The sequence below is a fragment of the Arachis ipaensis genome, chromosome B5 (assembly GCF_059453495.1).
Source record: "Arachis ipaensis isolate K30076 ecotype BB chromosome B5, ASM5945349v1, whole genome shotgun sequence".
Lineage (NCBI taxonomy): Eukaryota > Viridiplantae > Streptophyta > Magnoliopsida > Fabales > Fabaceae > Arachis > Arachis ipaensis.
Window position 1 is genome coordinate 143,127,124 of NC_142440.1, and position 19,333 is coordinate 143,146,456.

The 19,333-nt window shown below is 32.8% G+C and overlaps 2 protein-coding genes and 1 pseudogene across 4 annotated transcripts; 1 reads left to right on the forward strand and 2 right to left on the reverse strand.

Annotated features, from left to right (window-relative positions):
• Nucleotides 1-9,557: 9,557 nt before the first annotated feature.
• On the forward strand, nt 9,558-12,543 carry LOC107644237 (uncharacterized; annotated as a pseudogene). Its single transcript, XR_015883463.1, has 2 exons — nt 9,558-10,886; nt 12,148-12,543. The product of XR_015883463.1 is annotated as an uncharacterized LOC107644237 (transcript).
• On the reverse strand, nt 12,264-12,864 carry LOC107644239 (CSC1-like protein ERD4). Its single transcript, XM_016348053.3, has 2 exons — nt 12,729-12,864; nt 12,264-12,578 (listed from the first exon to the last, which is right to left on the reverse strand). Exons 1-2 carry the CDS (start codon nt 12,750-12,752, stop codon nt 12,264-12,266), a joined length of 339 nt encoding a protein of 112 aa, XP_016203539.2. The 5' UTR covers nt 12,753-12,864.
• A 1,409-nt stretch (nt 12,865-14,273) lies between these two features.
• LOC107644238 (protein BREAST CANCER SUSCEPTIBILITY 1 homolog) lies at nt 14,274-17,834 on the reverse strand. 2 transcript variants are annotated; one of them, XM_021102839.2, is made up of 7 exons: nt 17,608-17,834; nt 16,967-17,064; nt 16,809-16,862; nt 16,654-16,724; nt 16,467-16,580; nt 15,876-16,173; nt 14,274-14,635 (listed from the first exon to the last, which is right to left on the reverse strand). In XM_021102839.2, exons 2-6 carry the CDS (start codon nt 17,020-17,022, stop codon nt 16,052-16,054), a joined length of 417 nt encoding a protein of 138 aa, XP_020958498.1. In that variant the 5' UTR covers nt 17,023-17,064; nt 17,608-17,834; the 3' UTR covers nt 14,274-14,635; nt 15,876-16,051. The 2 variants fall into 2 exon arrangements, with proteins under 2 accessions (XP_020958498.1, XP_020958497.1); XM_021102838.2 differs by having other exon boundaries at nt 16,967-17,070.
• Between the last annotated feature and the right edge of the window lie 1,499 nt (nt 17,835-19,333).

Sequence of the window (19,333 nt, forward strand, 5' to 3'; positions counted from 1 at the left end):
TTTTGAAGATAAGATTTTTAAATTGAAAATTTGACTTGACTCATAAGAGACAACTAAATTTTAAAAAGTTTTGGAAAAGTCAACTCAAATTTTCGAAAATTTATGAGAGAAAAATGGAAAGATATTTTTTAGATTTTTGAATTTTTTATGATGGAAGAGAAAAACAATGAAAAGACTCAAAACATGAAAATTATGAATCAAAACACACAATGCATGCAAGAACACTTTGAATGTCAAGATGAACATCAAGAACACCTTTAATGTCAAGATGAACACCAAGAACTTTATTTTTAAAAATTTTCAAGAAAAGACACACATGCAAGACACCAAACTTAGAAATTTTCAAACTTTAGACACTAACAAATTGAAAATGCATATGAGAAACAAGAAAAGATACAAAACATGAAAATGCAAAGATCAAACAAAGAAGATCATCAAGAACAACTTGAAGATCATGAAGAACATTATGCATGGGTTTTCGAAAATTCAAAGAAAAATTACAAAGATGCAATTGACACCAAACTTATAATTTGACACTAGACTCAAACAAGAAACACAAATTTATTTTTGGTTTTATGATTTTATTAATTTTTTTGGATTTTTTTTTTTCGAAAATCATTTGGAAAAGAAAAATAAGGATTTCAAAATTTCTAATGAGAATTCCATGAATCACGCAATGTGAGTCTAAAGCTCCGGTCCAGGAATTAGACATGGCTTACTAGCCATCCAAGCCTTCAGTGAAAGCTCGGTCCAAAACACTAGACATGGCCAATGGCCAGCCAAGCTTTAAGATACAAATCAGGCATACAACAGCTGAATTGATGAAAATCAAAAAAAGTTCTTGTGATGATGAGTTGAAACCTTGGTCCAAAAGATTAGACATGGCTTTACAGCCAGCCAGATATCAACAGATCATCATGAAACTCTAGAATTCATCTTCAAAATTTTGAAGCCATAGAATGATTTATTATTTTTTTTTTAATTTTTTTTTTTGAAAATTTTTCGAAAATAAAAAGAATAAAAACAAAAACTTAAAATTAAAATAAAATTACCTAATCTGAGCAACAAGATGAACCGTCAGTTGTCCAAACTCGAACAATCCCCGGTAACGGCGACAAAAACTTGGTGCACAAAATCGTGATTGTTTCTTTCCTTGGTAACGGCACCAAAAACTTGGTACGCACGTTCATAATCTTAATTCTTCTTCACAACTTTGCACAACTAACCAGCAAGTGTACTGGTTCGTCCAAGTAATAAACCTTACGTGAGTAAGGGTCAATCCCACGGAGATTGTCGGTATGAAGTAAGCTATGGTCATCTTGCAAATCTCAGTCAGGCGGATTCAAATGGTGATGGGATTTTGATAATTAAAACATAATTAAAATATAAAATAGGATAGAGATACTTATGTGATTCATTGGTAGGAATTTCAGATAAGCGTATGGAGATGCTTTGTTCCTTCTGAATCTCTGCTTTCCTATTGCCTTCATTCAATCCTTCTTACTCCTTTCCATGGCAAGCTGTATGTTGGGAATCACCATTGTCAATGGCTACATCCCGTCCTCTCAGTGAAAATGGTCCAAATGCGCTGTCACCGCACGGCTAATCATCTGTCGGTTCTCGATCATGTTGGAATAGGATCCAGTGATCCTTTTGCGTCTGTCACTACGCCCAACACTCGCGAGTTTGAAGCTCGTCACAGCCATCCCTTCCCAGATCCTACTCGGAATACCACAGACAAGGTTTAGACTTTTCGGATCTCAAGAATGGCCGCCAATAATTCTAGCCTATACCATGAAGACTCTGATCGTAAATCAGGAGGCTAAGAGATATGCATTCAAGCTTGTTTTCATGTAGAACGGAAGTGTTTCTCAGGCACGCGTTCATAAGTGAGAATGGTGATGAGCATCACATAATCATCACATTTATCATGTTCTTGTGTGTGAATGAATATCTTAGAGAAAAAATAGGCTTGAGTTGAATAGAAAAATAATAGTACTTTGCATTGATTCATGAGGAACAGCAGAGCTCCACACCTTAATCTATGGTGTGTAGGAACTCTACCGTTGAAAATACATAAGAACAAAGTCCAGGTATGGCCGAATGGCCAACCCCCTAAACGTGATCTCAGAACACCAAATTATTCAAAAGATTATCCAGAGATATAAAATAAATCACTAAAAGTAGTTTTTATACTAAACTAGTAGTTAGGCTTACAGAAAATAAGTAAATGATGCAGAAATCCACTTTCGAGCCCACTTGGTGTGTGCTTGGGCTGAGCATTGAGCTTTCATGTGTAGAGACTTCTTTTGGAGTTAAACGCCAGGTTGTAACCTGTTTCTGGCGTTTAACTCTGATTTGCAACTTGTTTCTGGCGTTTAACGCTAGAATAGGGCAGAAAGTTGGCGTTTGAACGCCAGTTTGTGTCGTCAAAACTCGTGCAAAGTATGGACTGTTATATATTGCTGGAAAGCCCTGGATGTGTATTTTCTAACGCAATTGAGAGCGCACCATTTGGGTTTCTGTAGCTCCAGAAAATCCATTTCGAGTGCAGGGAGGTCAGAATCCAACAGCATCTGCAGTCCTTCTTCAGCCTCTGAATCAGATTTTTGCTCAAGTCCCTCAATTTCAACCAGAAAATACTTGAAATTACAGAAAAATATACAAACTCATAGTAAAGTCCAGAAATGTAATTTTTATTTAAAAACTAATAAAAATATACTAAAAACTAACTAAATCATACTAAAAACTATGTAAAAATAATGCCAAAAAGCGTATAAATTATCCGCTCATCACTTATCCAAATCACCACCAACTATCTTATCTTTTCTTCCCCAAATCTAAATTTTTTCTTTCCCTTCTTTTTCTTTTTCTTTCTTTTTCTTTTAATTGGTGTTGGAAATTTATTTGGGTCATTATTCTCTAGATTTTGCTTGTGGATTATTAGGAATTGTTTGACAATTATATATTACTTTTTATAGGGTTGCTTGCATGTTCAATTTAATACTTTCAATAACTTATTTACCATGCATGCTAAGTGTTTGTGAAAAAACCCGTATGGCATTATGCATTATTTTTAGATTTCTTTTATTCTACTACTCTAAATGCTTGCTTTTCATAAAACCCTTTTTATATTTTATTAATTAAATATAATTGTTATTACAAACATGTTGTTAGTTTGAAAGACTTTGTAATCTAACTTGGACATGGAATGCTTGATCTATGCTACTTATGCCTTTGCCAGCATGCCAATAAACATCTTGCATTTAATTGTCATTACATGCACTTGCTATATTTTCATTGATGAACTTTCACATGTAGTCATGACCATGTGTTAATGTCATTCTTCTTTATTGTGCATTGATTACCACCTTTTCCGCTCTCTTCCTTGCTCTAACCCTTAGCTTTAAAAGTTACTTTCTTTTTTCCTTTTCATAATGGCCACCAAGAAGGGTAAAGAGAAAGCTACTCCCAAACTACCGGCAAGGAAAGGAACAAAAAGAGCCCCAGCTGAGGAACCACAACCCCCATCCACTTGCACATCTTAGCATGCACTGAGGACGGTGCAATCTTTAAGTGTGGGGAGGTCGATACCGACTTCCAGGGGTTAGTTACCTTCTTTTCAATACCAATACTCTATTTTCTTTGTTTGTTCATTGTTGCATTTGCATATTTGATTGCATGTTTGTTTGATTTTATGCATTTAGTTACTACTTGGTTGAAGTAATATTTTCTTTTTCAAGAAATTTTTATAGTATTTCACTAATTTAAATTGAAAAATTTGTGTTAAACTTGTTTGGAAGTTGTATTTGGAACATGATTTTTGAGCAAAAGAACACACAACCTATGAGATTTTGAGCTTATTTATATGGTTACATTATTTAACCATAAATTTTTATTCTTGTGTGTTTTCTTCTCTATAATTGCAATCTTTGTTTTGTTCCATTCTATATGTCCATTATTTAGTGTATTTACATGCTTGCATATGATTGAGGCCATTACTTGTTTTTGCTCACTTATCCTAAATAAGCCTACCCTTTTATGTCGCCCTTGTTAGCCACTTTGAACTTTTTAACCCCCTTCTATTTCATAACCACATTACTAGCCTTAAACAGAAAAATAAAATAAAAATTTCAAGTTGAATCCTTGGTTAGCTTAAGATAGATATTGTGTATAATTTAAGTGTGGGGAATTTTATGGGAACATGGGATGATAGGAAAAAGTAGGGAATTAAATTGAACAAGTTATTTGAAAATTTGGGAAGCATGCTCATGTGAAATCAAAATAATTAAATTACCATGTGCATTGATAAAAAAAAATTTATTAAGTAATTAAATAAGGGGATACAAAAAAATATATATTACCCCAAATGTAAAATAAAAAGAATCAATGCACATGGGACAAAATTCAAAAATAAGTTTGATACATGAGCATGTAATACAAAAGTGGGAAAAATTTGGGTAGCTAAATAAAGCATTTTAAATTATATAAAGTATGTATATGTTAGGTGAGATCTTAGACTAATCAAGGATTCACTTTGTTAGCTCACTTAGCCTTATATATATATATATCCTTACCTTTACCTCAGCCCCATTACAACCCTGAAAAGACCTTATGATGTTTGCATTGGTATACTAAATTTTGTTGATTGGTTAGATGAAGAACAAAGTTTAGAAAGCATGATTAGAGAATAGTAGAGTGATTAACCCTAGACACTTGAGAGACTAGAGTGATATACACTACGAGTGAGGGTTCAAGGCTTGATTCTATGTTCCCTGCTTTCATGAGCTGTCTTCTTACAAGTTTACTTGCTTTTTATTGTACGATTTAAATTAGTGAAAATTGGTTTGCATTTGTCTTGGAGAACTTGTTTGCTTTTGACCAAGTAGGTAGAAACATTTTGCATTTAGTTGCATTCATATAGATAGGTTGCATTTCATACATTCTACCATTCCTCTTCACCCCTTTATAGTTTCTCTTGAGCTTAGCATGAGGACATGCTAATGTTTAAGTGTGGGGAGGTTGATAAACCACTATTTCATGGTTTATCTGGTGCTCAATTGAGTGACTTTTATTAACTCTTTACCCACTTATTCATACTATTCGCATGTTTTATGTTTTCCTTCCGGATTTTGTGCTATGATCGAAAATATGCTTCTTTGGCCTTTAAATTTGCTAATATTAATTCTCTCTTATTATCATTCAATGTCGTGATATGTGTGTTAAGTGTTTTCAGGTATTACACGGCAGGAATGGCTTAGAGGATGGAAAGGAAGCATGCAAAAATGGAAGGAATACAAGAAGTTGAAGAAATTGCTAAGCCGTCCAGCCTGACCTCTTTGCACTCAAACGGTCATAACTTAAACTATAGAGGTCCAAATGATGTGGTTCTAGTTGCGTTAGAAAGCTAACGTCCGGGGATTCGATTTGATATATAATTTGCCATAGTGGCCATACCGCTAGGTGACGCGAATGCGTGCTCCACGCGGATGTGTCATAGTGACGAAAATCAGCGTGGCAGATTTCTTCTCCAACGATTTCTGGGCTGTTTTCGACCTAGTTTTCGGCCCAGAAAACATAGATTAGAGGCTATAAAGTGGGGAATACATCCATACTAGGGAGATCATACATTCATAATTCATAATTTTAGGATTAGATGTAGTTTTTTAAAGAGAGGGGCTCTCTCCTCTCTCTCGTAGGATTTAGGATTTTAGGATTTCTATTAGTTTAGTTCATTTCATCTTTAGTCACAGGTTCAATATTCTTTTTACTTTATATTTCTCTTCTACTTTCAGATACTTTAATGCTTTTATTTGTTAATTACTTATGTTGCCAAATTGACTTATGAACCATTCATGTTAGGATTTTCTTTATTCAATATAAACTGAGGTATTTCAGATTTATGATTCTTATTTGGCTTTTTATATTCTTGGCTTTAATTGATTAATTAGAGACTCTTGAGTTATCAAACTCATCGTGATTGATAATTGTTATTTTTGCTAATTGAATTGAATTCCAATAACTCTAGTCCTTTCTTAGGAATTGGCTAGGACCTGAAGATCAAACTAATTAGTCCACTTGACTTTCCTTTGCTTTAGTAAAGGTTAACTAAGTGGGATTAAAACTTAATTCTCATCACCATCGATAAGGATAACCAGGATAGGACTTCAAAATTCTCATATCTTGCCAAGAGTTCTTTTTTTTATATAATTATTAATTTATTTTTCTCGTCGTTTAAGCTACTTGTTCCTTATTTTAAAAACCCAAAAATTCTACCTTTTCCATAGCTAATGATAAGTCATACTTCCCTGCAATTCTTTGAGAAGACGACTCGAGGTTTCAATACTTCGGTTATCAATTTTATTGGGTTTGCTTTAGTGACAAACAAAACTTTTGTAAGAAAGGAATTCTTGTCGGTCTAGAAGCTATACTTACAACGGAAATTTATTTGTGAAAATTCTAGATCGCGCGAGAGTTTCGCTCTTTCAATCTTCATGCTAGCTCGTCACTTATTAGATCAATTAAGGAGATTCTCACAAGGTTGAACAAATTCAGAATTAAGCATATCTTCAGAGAAAGAAATTTTTGCGCAGATGCTCTTGCGAAGAAGGGTCATGAGAAAGAGGCAGGAATCACAGGATACGTTCATCCTCCTCTCTGGTTGAAATTTCATCTCTTGGCTGACATTAGAGGAATGAAGTTCACAAGGATAGTGGCTGTTTAGTGCTTTTTTTGTTTCTTTGGGCCTTTTGGCCTCCTTCTTATAAAAAAAAAAAAAAACTATGGCTTCAGCTACCAATGTTTCTGCACAAATTAGCAGTATTCCTATGCTGAATGGTTCAAACTTTAAAGTTTGGAAAGATACCGTGGAGATTGTCCTCGGTTGTATGGATCTGGATATAGCTCTTCGAGAAGAGAAACCCACTTCCACTCCAGAAAATCTCAATGAGGTTAAAATAGAGAAGTGGGAGAGATCCAATCGAATGAGCACCATGATCATGAAACGCTCAATTCTTGAGGCATTTCGGGGCTCAATTACTGAGGATAAAGATGCCAAACAGTTTCTGAAAGATGTTAAAAAATTCTTTACTAAGAATGAAAAGGCGGAGGCAAGTAGCCTTTTGAACAAACTTGTCTTCATGAGGTATAAAGGTAAAGGGAACCAAAGGGAGTACATTTTATTTAGTTTATTATAAGAAAAATTGGTACACAAGTGTATAATTTAATACCGTGAAATTTAGTATGTTAATTTTGATGTCAAACTGGCAACTAAGATTTATTTATATAATTTAGTACCTTAATTGGGCTCATTCTTAAACACTTCTTCCTAAGTATGGAGTGCTGCACATCTTATTAATTTGTTAAGTGTAAACTTTTTATTTGTTATATTTTATTTGAGTGGTCTGGATTTAAAAAGGTAACCTATTAATCAAGTTAACTATTTTTTTTATAAGTTTTAGATTTTTTGTAAGTTTTAGATATTGGGCTGAAGTCTAAAATAAAAAAAATAGTATATAAATATTAAAAGCAACATGTGTAAAAAAAAAAAAAGTTACTGGACTTTAGAATTAAAATAAATAATACATGAAAAATAACTTAAAAATCCATGTACTAAATCTAGAAAAAAAAAGATATATTAGAATCTTAAAAAAAATAATATTAAATACATATTATGTATATAATATTAAATATAAACACAATGATAAAAAATTTTGTGTTATATAAATTATATATATATATAATTTTATTTTGTGTGAAACAAAATTATAACATTAAATATGAACAGAATGATAAAAGATTTTGTATTATATAAATTTAATTTAAAAAGCATATATACAACGTAAAAAGTAAACAAAAATATGAGAATTAGTATTGGTTTTTTTTTCCCACAATACATTTGTTTGTCAAAATCGTTTTTCACAAGATCTATATTTTAAATATTTTATGTAATAAATTCATATACTCATACATATGATAAGGTAGATTATGTTAAATAATCTATATTGTATGATCCCAATTTATATATGTTATATTTTATTACTGACCAAATTTGAATCAAATAAAAAATAAAGCCAAATAGAAAATAAAGCCAAATATTTAAATTTATTTTTATCAAATTTGGATGATATTATAATTGTTCTTGCAAAAGAAAAAAGAAGTTTAATAAAAAAATTCATATAAAAAAATATTTATATAATTTTTTTTATTAATAATTTTTTATTAAAATATCTTACTTTACTATATTTAAAATATATTATTTGAAATAATTATATTATTTTAGTTAATATATATTATTTAAAAAAATTTAAAATTTATTAAATTTGTATTAAGAATATTATTAAAAATATATTATTAGTTTTTCTTAAAATAATATTTTTTTCTTTGGTTCAAATACTATGACAACAAAAAAATTTAATAAAGAAATACTTTTAATATATTAAATAGAATAATTATTTATTAGACTTATTCCTATACAAATAAGAATTTTTTTTTAGTTTCATATCTGTAATATTTTATACTAATTAACTTCAAAGTTTAATTATTTTTTGAATAAATTAATAAGAAGGTAATATAAATAATTGTTTAAATATAATTGTATTTTAAATTTTTTATCCTATTACATACATGTTGAGAATAATTTGAAATAAAAGATAATAGACTTGTTGTAACGGTCATATATTATGCTTTGACTACGTCGTTATCTGAGAATCATGGCGCCTTTATAGAGACCGAAATTCTTTTACAAAATCGATTTTGCGTCCGGAGTTAGTTAGCCAACCAGCGGAGTCTTCCTCTTCTATGGCAGTGATTTTTCGGACTTCATTCATAGTAGAGGTGGAAGGGAGTGGGTTCAAAAGCGTCAAAATCTGTGGCTAGCCAAAATAATAGTGAAAGCACCGCGCAAACAAAACAGTGAAGATGCTTGAAGACATCACATCACATCGGCAATAATAAAGTAATAGAGGAATTCGATCAATTTTTTCTGAGTATTTTTGTGGTGTAAAGGTCGTCCTGTTGAACGAGGGAATTAATTTTTTGTTGTTAGTGTCAATTTGTTTTATCTGATAACTTTTGATAATAAGTTAACTTTTAAAGAGTGCTGCACTCTCTACTTTATTTGGAGTGTACTAGCTTTTGCCTTTTAATTATAATGTCAAACTGGCAAGTGGCAATTACGGTTTTATCTATTTATTTATTTATTCGGTTATTAAAATTTTGTAATTAGGATAAAGCTTAGAATTAAGTGTTATTATAAAATGAGAAGCGAATACTCTATCCGATCTCTGACAATTATCTCGTAAAGATAACTGGATAACGAAGTTAAAAAAAACACCCAATCTAACTTTTGATTTTTTTTGGATTGATTAGTCTCTGTATCAAAAAAAATAACATTAATTTATTTTGACACATTAATTAATCAGTCCCATAAACATAAATCTCAGAAGCTGAATTGATATTTTTTTTGTCAAAGACCTTCTTATCTTTTGAAGTAACTGTAGGGGCTATTTTGGAGTTTTTAACGTATGGAAAAGTGAGAGAATAACCGAATAGGAACGAGGAACGAAGAGTGGGTGTTGCACTGTAATTCTGTAAAGACCATATGGGAAAGTGAGAGTGAGAACACAACAGGAATGAGGAACGAAGAAACGGGGTGGGTGTTGCAGTGTAATTCTCATTCACAATAATCATTTCTCTGTCTCATGCCTTCTTCAATTTCTCTTCATTCTTAATTCTGTGTTTGTGAATTCATCTCTTGATTGCAAGAATGTTGTCATTGTTCTCATTCTCACTCTCACGAATCATGTTAAGGTACTCTCCTTATTCTGTTCCCCACTCCGCCTTCCGTCTTTGCTTCCCTTCAACTTCATTCCTACACACTCACTCTCACTCTCAGTCCCAATCACGTGATAAATATGCTGATATCTTCACTCGCTTGCTCTCTATGCGTCCTCCTCCATCCATCAACTCCTTTAACATGATTTTGGGGGTTCTTGCCAAGATGAACGATTTTCCCACCGCCCTACCCCATGTTCAGCTGTTGGAAGCCCGGGGATTTCAGTTTAATGAAGTGACTTATGTGACCTTGATTCAGGGACTCTGTAAGACCAGACACACATCAGCTGCTATTCAAGTGTTGAGAAAGATCCCAATGAATGGGATTGTTCCTAATGTCGTCATGTACAGCGCAATTATTGATAGCCTCTGCAAGGAAGGACTTGTGAATCTTGCTTTTCGTTTATTCTCCCAATGGAATTTCTCCTGATGTTCAAAGTTACAATATCATGATTAATGGCTTCTGCAAAAGTAAAATGCTCGATAAAGCCTTGATTCTCTTTGAAGAAATGCCTCGCAAGTACTTGGTTCCAAACACGGTAACTTACACCATTCTTATTGATAGCTTGTGCAAATCAAAGAGAATCTCTTGTGCTTTAGAGCTTTTTGACAAAATGCATGATAGAGGTCAAACCGCTAATATAGTCACTTACAATTCCTTATTGAATGGGATGTTCAAAAACAAAAGACTTGACAAGGCACTTATGTTATTCAGTCAAATGAAAAAGAGTGGCATTGATCCAAATATACACACATACAGAGTACTTATTGATGGCCTATACAATGCAAAAGAGAGTTTTCAAGATTTTTCCGTTATAGATTGTCCTCCAAATGTGAGGGCATACAATATTAAGATCGATGGGCTCTGCAAAAAGGGCTTATTTGAAGAAGCATTGACCCAGCTGTTGGAAATGGAACACAATGGTTGCTTACCAAATGTTGTGACTTTTGTAACTGTTATTCATGCTTTGTTTGAAAAAGATGAGAATGACATGGCGGAGAAACTTCTTCGGGAAATGATTGCTAGAGGCTTGTGGGATTTATAAAAGAAGGTAAGATACATCAACTGAAATTGAAGTTACATCTCTATTGTTGCTAAATATTATCCTAGTTCTGTAAATTCTGGGTCTGTTGGGTCAGAGGACTTTGGCAATGCCATAACATCAATTAATTTTGCACTTTCGATTTTTGCAATTGCTATCATCCTTTTTAATTCCACTGCTTTGTTGATTCTTTAGATGATATTCCTAGTTATAGCTTACAGGTTTAGTGTTTAAGATCTCTTTATAGCAATTGAATGCTCTTTATTGTTATTCTATGAGATGATATATTTATCATGCCAAGCAAAACTAAAAAGATTTAAAATTTTGTTTTGTTGTTTGTTCTCTGTTATTCTGCTGCTATGCAACTTATTTTTCCTTATATATATATCAACTAATTCCTATGACTGTTTTATCATAAGCAACCATAAACTATTGTTTATTTTGATTGAATCCTCCAGGAATTGTTGTAAAAGGAAATTTAAGTAGGTATTGAGGATTTATTTTTAGGCCATATGGTTTTCACTTCCATCTTAAAAATAAACCCACCTTCTAAAATGTGTGTCCCCTCTTTTCATCAGCCTTAGCAACATCGAGTTAAGGTTAATATGGTTCAGTTATCTCAAAATTTTTGGTCATTTTCTTAATTAATGCTACTCAATTGTATTGCTTGGAGATTGTTCCTGCTGAAAATATGTACATTATCAAATACTTTTTCGGAGACATTATTCCATTGTCTCTAAGTCTATGTTTATAAGCATTTTCAAAAAACTCGTACTGGCTTGGAGTTTTGTTGTGTGGTGTTGTGATGGGGATGTTAAAAATGAAACAATACAGAACTCTTTGGAATTGCATTTGATTTTATTTGGTGAATTTCTTTGCATAATTATTGTATTTGTTTATTTGTTTTCAATCAGATGTTGGACTATGATTTAGCTTCACTGTTCATATTTATGAAAATGATTTTGATCTTGTATTGGTGGTTAACTTAGATTGAGGCTTGACATGGCTTTCATCCTTGTTATGTATGGGTAAATATCAATCTACCATGTTACATGTATAAATTTAACTGGCTACACATTAATCCAAACAATGTTAAAGCTCTCTAGTGTGAATTTTCCTTTATACTTTGATTTGTGTTTGGCCCCTTCGGAATCAAATTTAATACTAATGCTTTACTTTAAAATTTTTTGTTTGGTAAATTTTTATTTCAAATGTCATTTACATTATTTTTTGTCAATATGACTTACTCAGCCACCATAACTTATATCAGTGTGACAACGAAATACACCACATATTGCCGCACCTCTCTTTCAAAATACTTTATTGTCAAATTGGGCCATAATAGTTGGCGGGGTTCAGCAGCAGCAAACACAGACCAATGGTCAACTATTTGAGCATGTAAACTCTGAGCTGCTGATGCTGCAGCAACCCTGTTCGAGAAGAAGATAATAGCAGCATTTTGTTGCTTATCTCTGAGAGTGCAACCTTTTGCTCGGCTTCCAACTTGGTAACGGTTTCATTAATCTTCTCATTGTAATATTCTATGCTGTCTACCTTACTACCACAAAGTCCAAGTAAACCAGTCCTGCTAGTAGTTCTTGTTCCTTCAGGTTTGGTTGTTGCTTTGGACTTTTCAAATACAGCTTCAGCACGGGCGAGATTCTTCTTATAACCTTCTAACTCCTCCCAAATCTTGTCTGCCTATTAGCAATAATAAAGTCTAGTGATCAAATTCAGACACAATAAAAAATAGACAGAAGCACCGGGACAAATGTGATATATATAATGAAAGGCATTGAATCAGAAATGTAGGTGGTTTAGGATAAGAAAGCAACAAAATGAAGTATGTACCTTTTTGTGGTCTGTTACAATCATCGACCTTCTCCTTTCGAGTTTGGCCTTCGGGAACAGCAGGTATGTCTCTCACAACCATAGCAAACTGTTCAGGTTTCACATCAGGGGCCTTAAGAGCTTCACCTCTCAGCCACGCCACATGTTTTTAAGCTCTCCATAAGAGGATAAATGAAACAATTGAAACCCAATAGCAGCAAATAAAAAATGCCCACAACCGGTTACTCTTTTGCTGCAGATACAAGAAGCTATTTAGTCTTTGGCATTGCCATCATACTAAGATATAAAACAAGCTAGTCTTCTTTTTCACTCGGAGAAAAAAGTATGGAAAATTAGCATAAATACTGTTATAAAAAAACTGTGATTCAATGCAATTATACCCGGATGTTTGCCATGGATAACTTGTCAAGTTCACTAAAAGTTCCTTTACTAGTTGTTTGATTCCCACCATCATCGGTGACGGCAACAGGCAGAAGCACTGGTAGCAGAACCATGCCAGAAAAAACTAGGATACCCAACACTACTGGCACATCAACAAGAAGATTAGAAGAACATTAGTTAAAAACTGAAAACATTATTCATAAATTATCCAATAAACAAGCTTTCAAATAATTGGAAAATTAGAAGTATACAATTTGAAAGTGTTTGAAAAAGAAAGAGATGCAATTTTCAAATTTCTTTTTAAATCATAAGGCACCACACTAGAGAAGTGCCAACAAAAACTTAACCGCCCAAGAGCCTATTCTGAAAGCACTACGCTGGATTAGAAGATTATTGGCAAAGCATACATGTCATGAGCATTAGAATACATTTTTCAACAAGATGGTGAAAATTGTGTAGGTATAGGATTATGTGCACGTTTCTGAAACGAGCATCATTCATAAGGATATTGCTTTATTCACCTGCAAGATTAATAACATCAGTACCCTAGTAATAAAATATTTGGCTAATCAAGCCAATGAGCAAAAATTACTTTCGTGAGTGCGAACTGATGCATAAGGAAGGGTTGGTGTTGGTATATATACAATAATATCTCGTGTATGCATACAAAAGCTCCAAGGAACTTGTTTCTGATTTTCAAAACCTCATTCATCTCATCTTCACTCCTTGACCCCCAATTTGGTGCACAAGGATTTCAAATGGCAAATGTTCTTGTCGATGAAAACTTCATTGCTAAAATAACAACACAGGACTTCGTAATTTTTTTAGGAGGGTTGAGATTCCAGGACCATCTTCTCTAGTAGCAGCAGATGAGATATTTCATGCAATAAAGTATGTTTGGGGTTTATGTTAGGATTTCGAATCTAATAAAGTTGAATTCTTGAAAGCAACATCCTGAAAAGTGTGGTCAAAGTTATTGTAATTATGAAAATTCCCTATAACTTAACGTTATATTTTATTATGTATTTAGTAGTTCCAAAATTATTTAAAAATACAAGAAAGTGAATAAAAAATGTTAATTTTTTTTTTTACAACATGCTTAATTGTTAAGAGCACACAATCAATGTGATATAAAATATAACAAGTCACGAAGAACACCTCATCTTGAAAACCATAAACATATTCATTCTTGCCATATAATTTGTGGATCCCTTACATTTTTCCAATGCTGATTTCATGAAGTGAAATGGACTCAAACAAGAGCAGAGTTCCATTAAAATTAAGCAACATGAAATTAAAAATAAAAAACACAGATCTCCAAAGGAAAAAGGACAACTAATTGGCTAGGGTACTAGATACCTACACAAGTCCTGCCCCCTTTTGAGGGATTTAAACACCAATGCACAAAACCTATCCTAATCCAAATCCGATTCTTCATAACCAACAATGCGTCAAAATGCCTTGTAGTCCTTGTTCTTCAATTTGTGGTTTACTTCTTTCACAGCTGCTCCAGACTAAAGGACAACCTAGAAGAAAATTACATGATTTATATAAGCATATTTTAGGTGCTTAAAGTTACAAATTACTCAAAAACATAAATTCCTTCCTCTTAGTTTTTCATGCAAAAAATAGACATATATAGGAGTATATATTTATTTAATCTGCAGCATCCAAACATAAAGATAATGCAAACACAGTACTTGCTCCAAGATCACAATTAGAACAATGAAAGAGAAAAAAAAAGATTTAGTATTTACTAATATGTCATCCGTATTATTTGTCTTCTTCACTTGAGCTACGGAAAGCAATTTTCTCAATGTGTGATTTAAATCTAAAAACATTTAAGAACAAAATTATAATTCTCATTCCCTTTTAAAAGCCTCTTTTTTGCCACTTAGACTCCAAGACAAGTGTCATAAAAATTAGAAAGTGCTATGATCTATAGATATAGAATTGACAATTCCATTAGTTCCGAGCCTCCAAAAGTTTCAGTTCCATACTCTCTGAGTACAAACTAAACATATTGCTATAAAAACTTCTAGAATTTGTATAAATAGATGTCTAACATACATAAATCCATTAGTTTACACTTTTCAAATCAAAAGCAGGAGGTTAATATACAATTTCATTTAGCATTAGTGTACAATTGACTAGATTATAACTAACACCACAATTAATAATGTACAATTGACTAGTCAATGAAACTCTGGTAGATGTTCTGGACACATCCTTCTTTTCTTCCTTTCCAATTCACTGATTCCTCTATGCTAACATAGGTAGATAGCAAACAAGAGGTTGGTTTGCACTCCAAATAAAATTCCATTTAGTTGGTCAGCATATAACTTGTAGATCAAATTTATTAATGAACTTCAGTGCTAATTTTAACCCAAAATGCTAATTTAAAACCTCTCTAAAAAAAAGAAGTCAACTATAAAGCTATATATAGACAATTCTAGCCCTTCTCCCTTCAGACAGTGTGTGCCAGCCATTATCATCAAAAATGGCTCAATTGAGGAACAATGTGGCAATTGTTGAAAGAAAAATATCTAACAATAACTTTTTAATTAAGTTCTTAATCAAGTCAATTACTCATAACCAAGCCAATCACACACAAACTATATAATTTCAGTAAAATCAAACAAAAACACAAGCAAACATTATTAATGAACTAGAAAATCAGAAACCCTAAACTAGAAACATCAAAAATTCAGATTACCAGATAATTAGAAATTGGAAAAAATCAGCAAAAATCAGAACTCCTCCTACCTTAGTGGACCACTGGAAATTTCAGAACCACTGCCTATGGCACCTGACAAGAGGCGGAACCCTAACGCTTTCATCATTGGCAAGCGGTCACTTCCTAGGCCGCCCGTGACCTCGTACACCTCGACGTATCGGAGGTCTTCCGCGTGGTCTCCTAATAGGTCTTGAGGAGCTAGTTTCTACAACAGTTGTTGTAGCAGGTTGCAATTCTGATCCCCTCGACATGGGGCATCGGAACTCTTCTTATCATAAGCATCCTCTTTACCACAGTCAGCATCAACTTGACATTGCGTTTCTTCATCTGCCAGGTAAATAAATGTCAGTAAAGTATAAAAAGGAGGACATAAATGCATAGTATAATCCATACATAACAGCACATTCCTATATTTTAAACAAAGCTAGAACTTAACCTATAAACCCAGACAGACAAATTAGCTTGCAACTAAAAGATAGCACAGGCATATGCTTATTACAACACACTAAATCAATAAAATAGTGCATAACGCAAACAAAAACTTGAACACAAGCACAAGCCATAATAATTTAGAAGTAGGTGAAGCTATACATGGATAAAAACAGGTGGGAAAAGCTAACCTGAAAACTTATAGTAGTGCAGATTCTGGGTGAGGAATAAGTTCATACCAGAAGAGCGTTCCATTCTTTTGTAAATGTTAACCAAGTTGAGCAAACGAGGACTAAGGCGAACCTCTTCATACAAAATAGCCAAAATTACAAAAAGAACCTTTAAGATAGAGAAAGGGGATAAGAGGAGAAGGGCTACCTCGAGGGAAGAAGGGTATTTTACAGACAGGGCAATCAGAAGACGACTTCATAGAGTTGACGATACAAAAGCTGAAACCACCAAAATTGAATTACGAACACATAAGAATGCTTTGTTTCGGATTTTGTATAACGAATAACAAGAAGGATACTTACTTGCAGAAGACATGGCTGCATGGAAGACTGGCCGGAGAATTCAGCAAACTTAAACTTCACAAATCATTACAAAACAACGAGAAGAAATTGATTAATTAATTAATTGCACTGTGAGGATTATTAACATAAGATAGAAAGTGTGTTTGAAATTTGAATACCAAATGGGGCACTGGAGTTCTCTGCCCATTTCCTCCAGATCCGTCCCATTCGCCATTGTTATGCTCGATTGACAAATCAAACAAGAGCAAGAACAATTCTGATTCTATTCAGTTTATATGAGAAGAGAGTTCAGATATTTGTGCTTTGCAACAAAACATTAGAGCAAACAGCCGGACAATCAACTAAAGTTTCAAAGCAGGATTAGCATAATGCCAAATTCAATTAATCAGCCGCATCAAGAATGAACAGTTAAAACCAATCAAACAATCTCCAGCAGCAATTCAGCAGTTAACCATCACATTTCCTAAATTCACTCAATCAAAGAAGTTTCCATATGAATGCAGTAGTAAATCAGATACCAATGCATATGAATCAACAAATCAATGTAATTGAGTGAAGCAGTAAAGTCACAATTCAATCCATAAAACAAAAAAGTCATTATCATGCAACAAATCACAGAGTAATCCAAACACAATCAGCAAAAAATTCCAGACCTAGAATCTACTACAAACTAAGTTTAAACCTACCTAACCACCTAAATCAACTAACAGCATGAAATTTAACTAATTCTAACTAATCAAAATTAACTAATTAACAAAATTAAGCTAAACAGAAGCAAAAACAAAGAAAGGAAAGTAACCTGGTAACAAAAGAAAAAGAACAGAGAAGGGAGGGGAAGGTTGCAAGGGTTCAGCCGCGGCAGTAATGGCAGCCACTGGGGTAGTGTGGCTGGCGGCGTAGCTTGCGTGAAGAAGAAACAGGGGATGTCCTGTTCTGGCTGCCTTGGAGACGGAGGGGAATAAAGAAGAGAGATGGAAGAAAGGGGCAGAAGGGAGAAGAGTGGTGACTGATTTTTATTTTTTTTTATTATTTGAATTTGAAGGCGTGCCAACTGCCAACTCGTTTCCCGCTTTCTTTTCTTATTATTTTTACTCGCCTCCTTAATCACGTTAAATTTTAACAAATATTATATTAAATTATGTGGGTTGAAATTTTTTAAATAAATGTTTTTTTAAATAAATAAATAACAAAGGTTTTCATTAAAAAATTTGAATCTGAAAAATCAAAGTAAAATTTTTAATATTGTTGATTTTATAAAAAATAGTATATTATTGGATATTTTAATGTCTATCAAATTGTATTTTTATCAATAATTTTTTATATAATACAATAAATACAAAAAAAAAAAGAAATATTGTAGTTTAATGGTTTAAGAACTCACAAATTTATGGTTTGATTCCATCCTTTAAGCTATCTTACAATAATATTTAATTTTGATTACATCCAATATTACCAGTAATTTTTAGATGAACACGAACCACCTCTAAAATGGTAGAACGGCTATATGTATAATAAATATGTTATGTAAATTTTGTCATTATAGTAGAAATTCTATGTTATTGTTTTTATCGTATTTGTGATGTATATAAAGACATTTAAGTAAATTCTCCTTCGTTAGAATTTCACATGTTCCCGTAGAGCAGATACCTTAATCCCCGTCTCCCGTCCCCATTTATTCGGAGAGCGGGTGGCGGATTCCCATTAGTCCTCCGTCGCAGATAATCCCGGCAAGTATCTACAGGTGCAATTGAATGGAATTAAAGTTATCATAACATATTTGAATTGAATAAAAATTAGTAGAATAATTTGTCTTATTTTATGCAATGTTTTTCAACTTCATATGTTTGGTTGGAGTGAATATTTGAATGGAATTAAAGTTTTTTAGAACAAAAAAATACTAAGAAGTTTGGTTGGAGTGAAGGGTTAAATGGAATTAAAGTTACGAGAACAAATTTGTGTTGAATGGTAGTATACTAAATAGATTTTGATAATCAAAGGTGTGCTAGGACTAGTTGAGAAGTGGTCAGCCATTAAACAGTTTGCATTTGAATAAACCTATTTATATTACTCTTTCTTGAATGTTATTCTGAGTTTTGTCTATTCTCACAGGTATAGCAGCCTATTTTAACAATGGCATCTAGAAATAGAAGATTGACAAGTGGTTCCTATGGCAGTGACAGTTTTAATGTCATGGGGGAATGGTTTTGCGATTGTGAATGAACCTGTTGTAAAACTAGAGAATGAAATGCTATTAGCCTATTTATGAAATTGTTAAATTGTTTTCTTAATTTTAGATTTGTAGTTTGTATGTTTCTCATCATAGTCTTATTTTTTAAACTCTAATAAGTGCTTTGGAATGTATTAAGCATATAAATATTATTGTAAAAGCTAGATTCTTCAATGAAATGATTGTGTTCTTATATATTATGGCTATGTTGAATAACCATTTTGTGGGCTGGATATTGCTAAGAAAAAATAGAGTAGTGATGGCACATATTGGAAATAATAATGAGTGTGCCCATGCT

Excerpts from the sequence above, each read along its gene's own strand:
- LOC107644239 (XM_016348053.3), bottom strand. The coding sequence starts at position 12,752 with ATGATTGTAACAGACCACAAAAAG. Across the intron at positions 12,579-12,728 it reads TTGTAACAGACCACAAAAAG|GCAGACAAGATTTGGGAGGA; the intron begins GTACATACTTCA and ends TATTGCTAATAG.
- LOC107644238 (XM_021102839.2), bottom strand. The coding sequence starts at position 17,022 with ATGGCGAATGGGACGGATCTGGAGGAAATGGGCAGAGAACTCCAGTGC. Across the intron at positions 16,725-16,808 it reads TGCAGCCATGTCTTCTGCAA|CTTTTGTATCGTCAACTCTA; the intron begins GTAAGTATCCTT and ends TGGTGGTTTCAG. Across the intron at positions 16,581-16,653 it reads AATACCCTTCTTCCCTCGAG|AGGTTCGCCTTAGTCCTCGT; the intron begins GTAGCCCTTCTC and ends TTTTGTATGAAG.